This window comes from Elephas maximus, chromosome 12, assembly GCF_024166365.1.
Source record: "Elephas maximus indicus isolate mEleMax1 chromosome 12, mEleMax1 primary haplotype, whole genome shotgun sequence".
Taxonomy (NCBI): Eukaryota; Metazoa; Chordata; class Mammalia; order Proboscidea; family Elephantidae; genus Elephas; species Elephas maximus.
The window spans coordinates 41,619,462-41,626,029 of NC_064830.1; the positions used below are offsets into that span (position 1 = coordinate 41,619,462).

The following is a 6,568-nucleotide window of genomic DNA, read 5'->3' on the forward strand; positions in this document are numbered from 1 at the left end:
CAAAGCGAGCCTGAGATAAATGTGAGGCCGGAAGGTGAAAGAAGACAGTCGAAGATGCTTCCGGGTCCTGGGCCGGAAAGGGCGGGGCCTCAGCTCAAGAAGGGAAGGTGTTCCGGTCGGGGGGGGGACCTAAGCAGTGCGAGCTGACCGGAGGTGGCGGGGCACGGGGATGGCGGTGAGGGGTGATGCGGAGACTGGTTGGGTCGAGGAAAGGGGACCGAGTTTGGCGAGAAGCTCCGGGCTGCGGGACGTGGGTAGCCAGGTGCAGGAGAACTCGTGGATGAGCCTGGGCTTCTGGCAGTGCGCGAGACGGAGTTCACAGGTTCTGGCGGGTAGTGTCGAGGCTGACTGTGTAACCTAGTTCCGGACCTCCAGCCCTCCGTAGTGCCTTCCCCAAGTTGAGCCTCGGCGGGACTGGCCTCTCAGAGCTTTAGTGAGGGTAACGAGCGCCCAGGGGCAGTCTCTGAATTGCCCCTGCCCCCCGCCCCTGCCCCGCCAATTCCAGCCCCCAGGGGCAATCTCTGAATTGCGCCCCCCCCCCCCCAATTTCAAGATGAACAGATAGCGACGATGCGTCAGCGGAAACGCTTTTCCCGGTCCTTTGTCCGGCTGTCTCAGGCTCCTTCATGTTTGTAGCGCCCAGGGGTGCCTTGTCTGATGCCCTCTTGGACTTGCGTCTGGGGGCAAGTGCCCTCTCTGCGTCTCCCCCCCCCCCCACCACACCTCTGTGGCCTCTTCCTGTAATCCCCCTGTCAGTCATCCCAGCTCCCACCTCACCCGGCCAGTCAGCGCTAGTTTGCGAGCTGGGGTCGCCAGTGAGCACACCACACTTCAACTCCACCCTCTTTGTTTCTTAACGCCAGCTTAACATGGGTCAGTTGAAAAGGTCGAGAAGGGGCAGTGTTTTAGGGTGGGTCTGGGAATAGCACCCGAACTCTTGCCTGTGAATTTTCTCCAAGTTTACTCTGAGAAGGCCTAGGGTGGAGTGTCCTGTACCCTGTGCCTTCACTGGGGCAGCTTCATGACGATTTTGCCCATGTTCTTGTCAGTCTCCGTGTACACATGGGCCTCTTGGATTTCCATCAACAGGTAGACTCTATCCAGAAGTGGCAATAGACGTTGGGGGTCCTTCGTGGAGAAGTGAGGCAGAGCTCGTTCCGTGGAAGCCTTCACCAGCATTTGCTTATACTAAGATATGGAAAAGGAATCCGTCAGCCTGGACTGAGACCTTACCCTGCCGCTTCCCATACTTTTTGATCTCTCTGAAACGGGTACACACCTGAAAAAGCACACAGGGGTACCCTCTTCACTTCCTAGCGTGTGTGCGCCGGCCCCCAAATGCGTAACCTCTGTTCTGTACCAGATAAGGACTGAAGCTCCGAGTGAAATACTACTGTCAATAATGGCCATTGACCCGAAACCCCGGTGGCATAGCCGTTAAGTGCTACGGCTGCTAACCATAAGGGTCAGCAGTCCTTGGAAACTCTATAGGGCAGTTATACTCTTTCCTATAGGATCATTATGAGTCGGAATCGACTTGATGGCACCGGGTTTGGTTTTGGTTTTGGGGTCAATAATGGCCAGAGGGCTGTTTCTAAATAAAAGCTTCAAGCGAGAGGCAGCCACAGATAGGACTTATATAGGCTCTGTGCAAAAGGGATGTTTGAGCTCCTTTCCTCCAACGGTTGTGGAACCCATATTGGGAAACTTTCCCGAAGTTGGTGCCTGCTAGAATGCCACACAGACTTCTGTAACATGTATTACTTTCTTAGTACACTGAGGAGAGTGCCTTTGGAAACAAAATCTTGGAACTATTAGAAGTACTTCCTAATATGCTAAATACTTTGTTCATTTTGTTAGAAAGTTTATGTATGAAGCATTAGCCACCCTTTTTCCCAGATGTTGAGGTTTCTGTTGACCAACCCTAATTGGTTCTCTGAAATCAGGGTACATATATACCCAGGGGGGCAGGTTTCTACATAAACTCCCTAACCTAAGATGTGACAAAGCTTCCTTTCTCACACTTTTATGTAAATGAAACCATGTGTTTTCTTTCACACATCACGTACCTATTTGTCTATATTTTAGCAGACTGGTGATTAGGCTTCCTCCTTTAAAAAGTAGCTTGGATAACAGAGGCCCATTGATGTTAGCTACTCGCATCAGACCATGGAGAACCATCAACAGCCAGGCAGTTGACATTCTTCTCCCAGTGAGATCCGCCTACACAGTCTAGAATAAGGTTGGCTCCAGCACGTTTCACATGAAACAGATTTGTAATGCCAGTCAGACCCAGAAAACTTGGTGTAAAATAAGACTCCATGGTATATTTATGGGTTCTTAGGTGCCATGGAGTTGGTTCCAACTCACAGCCACCCTAAATTTGTGGATCCAACCCACCACTGCCTTTGAGTTGATTCCGATTCATAGCGACCATATAGGACGGAGTAGAACTGCCCCATAGAGTTTCCAAGGAGCGCCTGGTGGATTTGAAAGTTTGTGGATATATGGGTATAAATTAAGTACAGGTGCAAGTGGTAAATTTATAGGTTGGAACTAGCAACATTGCTCATGGAAACATTGTTATAAATGTAGTTTAAGTAGCTGAACTCTATTATGGCATGTGTGAATAGTTCATCTTTTATGATCCCCTAGTCATAAGAGAGCAGCAAGAAGGAAACGAGCTGAAACCATGACTTGGTGTCTCCTGTTACCACCACTTAAGTACAGTGTGCACTGGCACCCAGGTATAAGTGAGAACAGAACAGGGGAGGTCTACCCAGGCTACAGGGCAGGTTAGTTGTTCATATCTAAGTTACAAAGTATCTGCACTGGATTTTCTACTCATATGAAAAACTGAAAGGGATGAGCCAAAAACATACATGTTTGGCTTTGTAATGCAGACGCATGCACAACCCTATTACCCCAACCCTACTAGCTCCAGATCCAAACAGTGCCTCAAGCCTGGTATTAACTCACTATGGAGTGGCTGGTTGGGAAGAAGAGGTTTTGGAAAATTCCAAGTCAACTCTTGATAATTATCCAGCTTCTAAAACGTGTATGAATTATATCATTTGCAGGAATGCATATGGAAATGATCTCAGTCCTAAATACCAACTGCCTGTCCCCAGTGGTCAAACCCCAGAGTACTAGAGTTTGACCAGGCCAGCTGTTGTGCATTTAGCAGAGTCCTGGCAACCTTGAAGCTGGTGAGGATTTATTTAATCATCTCTGACATTCCTGCTGAGCTGCAGAAGCAGTTGTTTACCTTTGGTGAATTTCAGTGTTGCTTCACAAAAGTCCTCTTCTTTGTAATCGAATCCAGCAGCTGCTCCAAGCTTTTCTGCCATTCGAAGCTTGTGCTGTGAGCCAGCCATGACCAGAAGAATAGCTCCAGCCATCTGGGTGAGTTGGATGGCAGCTGTGCCCACACCACTTGACCCCACATGGATTAGCACAAACTGTCTGGCCTGAACATTTCCTATGACAGTAAGTACAGGAATAATTCTCTTTATTTTGCAACTGCTACACATTCACACATTCCCCACACAGGCACACTCTACCATGATGACCTGGCCCCAGGACCACCAAATGCCGAATCTCTTAAACCCTCTTAACTTCCTTTTTGTCTATATAGGCAGTTCTTTTTTGTTGTATTGCCTCTATTCAAAGTGGAAAACAACCTTTTAAAACAGTTATTAGATGCTATATCCATAATCTCTGTTTTACCTATGAAATAACGCCAAAATGCACATCTCTGCTGTATACGTCAACAAGAGTGAATAACCACCATTCATTCTTCCTGTGACCTCCTCTAGCTGCTTTCACGCACCCATTTATCTCCTTACCACCACAAGGAGCACAGCCAGCCACCAGGCTCCTCCTAATATGGGGCTTTCGTTATGTCACTTCCTGCTCAGAATGTAAGGTGGTTCACCACTGGCTTCTTCATCAAGTCCAGACAGCCTGGCATTCAAAGCCACCACAGTCTGGCACCAGACTCATCTCTCACAAGTGACAGTAGTCAGCCCTCACCCCTGAGCAGAGCAGCCCATCTCACCTTGACGCTCTGTCTTGGGTCACCCCTGATGTTCGGCATACCTTCTATCCATCACAACTCTACCCCTCAAGTCCTGCTGTTTTGGGAAGCCTTCTCTGACTATCCTTGCCTACGTCGACTTTCCCATCTTGAGCTTCTGTTGTTGTTGGAAACAGCACCACACTTGGTAACTCTATGGTTGTCTAATTGTTTCCTGTGAAATTCCCGTGTCTATATCTTGTCTTCCTAGTTACATTGAGCTCCCTAAAGGCAGGAGCGAAGTCTCTTTAGGCTCCCTCATGTGAACTCGTGGCTGGCCTCAGCAGGCTTGGGGAGGAATAAATGAGTTGACAGAATGGCACCTTCTTCTGTACTTGGGCTCTCAGAGAAGCTCAGCTGATTTTTAGAACCTGGAACTACTGCTGGGCCTGCGTTGTGAAGGTGTGCACATGGCTTCTGTCAAGTGCTTTACAGGTGTTCTATCTGCTAACCATGATTTTCAGCTTCAACATCAAGCCGTTGCTAACATGGTTTGAGAACCTGACAGTACTGGTGGTACAATAGGGTGAGGTGCTGGTTCTTGGTGTGGGTAGGTGCCCAGGCCAAAGCTGCCCTGGAGGACTGTTGGAGTTTGAGGAGGCTGAGTTATGGAGGAATTGAGCTATGCTTAATGGAGTGAACATGGGAGGCTCCTCACCCAGAAGATATAACAGCTGGAAGGTGGTGAGCCAGGCCTCCGGGATGGCTGCAGCCTGAAACAGGGACAGTCCCACCGGGATGGGCATGAGGAGTCCTTTGGGAACAGTGGCATACTGAGCCTGGCCCCCACCAGGCAGCACAGCCATGGCTGAATCTCCAGGCTTCCAGTGCCCCTGACATCCAGGACCCAGTTTGGCCACATGTTCAGATGCCTCAAGTCCCAAAATGCTGCTGGCTGCTGGAGGTGGGGTGTACTGGCCTTTTCTTTGCAGAGAGAGGAGCACACAAGTGGTGAGCATGATCAGAAATCTGTGTGTCACCATTCTTGACCCCCTTTTTCCCAAATAAAGGTCAACTTTGGTAAATCAGCTTAGGTAGGAGCCCTGGCAGTGCAGTGGTTAAGAGCTCGGCAGCTAACCAAAAGGTCAGCAGTTCAAATACTCCAACCGTTCCTTGGAAACAGTTCTACTCTGTCCTGTAGGGTCACTGTGAGTTGGAATCTACTCCATGGCAACGGGTTTGGTTTTTTTTTTTTTTTGGTTGACCAGGGTTTCTAGAAAAAGGGAGAGGAGAGGTAATTTGTCTTATGCAAATAAGAGGCTGTAGGTCACTAATCAATGGATGTCATAATTGTTAGGGTCTTTAGCTGTTTCCCTGCCTGGTGGCATAGTGGTTAAGTGCTACAGCTGCTAACCAAGAGGTCGGCAGTTCAAATCCGCCAGGCACTCCTTGGAAACTCTATGGGGCAGTTCTACTCTGTCCTTTAGGGTCACTATGAGTCAGAATTGACTCGACGCTAGTGGGTTTTGGTTTAGCTGTTTCCCTAATCTAAACCCCTTGTTTTATAAATGAAGAAACTGAGACCTGGACAGGGAAATGTCTTGTGCAAGATCACAAATTATGTTAGTAGCAGGACTATGAACAATACCCTGGACTCAAATATTTCCTTTAAGAGTGGGCACCATATATCAAGTGCCGAGCTGTGTTAGGAATGGACCCCAACCCTCATGAGCCCCTGACCCTGCAGAGACTTTAGATCAGAGTGTGCATCAGGATTGCTTAAGGAGCTCTTTCAAAGTACACTTGCTTGGGCCCTGATCATGTTGATTTCGAAAAAAGTGACCCAGGTGATTCTGATGCACATGTCTGAATGACCCCAGCAAGTCCGTGTTAGTGAGTCAAACAGCAGGCAGAAGAAAATGCCTGGTAAGACACCTGCCCCCTGCCAGCTCTGGGACACCCAGAGTGAGGAGTGCAAACTTTGGAGCCACAAAAACCGTGGCTTGAATCACAGCTTCCCTGATTAGTAGTAGTGTGGCCTTGGGCATGTCCTTTAACCTTTCTGACCCTCAGGTTTTTTTATTTGTAAAATGCAAATAGTGAAAGGGGTTCCTGTGAGATTAGCACATGCATACACTCTCATAAATGATAGTTCCTTATCTGGAGGCCTGGGTAGACTACAGATTAACACTGGCTGGATTCTGCTTTGCAAACACTCCTTGTATTTTGTTTTGTGGAAACAAAGGAGGCTAAATGATTCTACCTCTCAGAACTCCCGACACTGGCTCTGCACACATATCCAGATGAGTTACTGGCAGGGCCCTGTGCCATTTCTTCATTTGTCAGGTAAATATTTATTGAAGGCCCACCTTGAGGGAGGCTCTGGTGTCCCACCCTGCACCAGCCACACCAGGCTTCTGGGTACCTGAAGTATGTCTATCTGGCAGCCACTATGGGGAGGACTTCATCCTCTCCTGGGCTCGGCTTGGCCACCTCCTTTAGCTAAAGGTTTTCTGGTCTTCCCAGCTTGTCAAACAGCACAACTAACAT

At 48.6% G+C, this 6,568-nt stretch overlaps 1 protein-coding gene across 1 annotated transcript; it reads right to left on the bottom strand.

The window, feature by feature from the left end:
• Positions 1–1,005: 1,005 nt before the first annotated feature.
• On the bottom strand, positions 1,006–6,568 carry LOC126087026 (quinone oxidoreductase PIG3-like). Its single transcript, XM_049903988.1, is given in 8 exon segments — positions 1,006–1,188; positions 1,251–1,258; positions 2,070–2,176; positions 2,178–2,256; positions 3,269–3,481; positions 4,737–5,002; positions 5,954–5,997; positions 6,464–6,568. Coding segments are annotated over 8 exon segments (1,005 nt in total).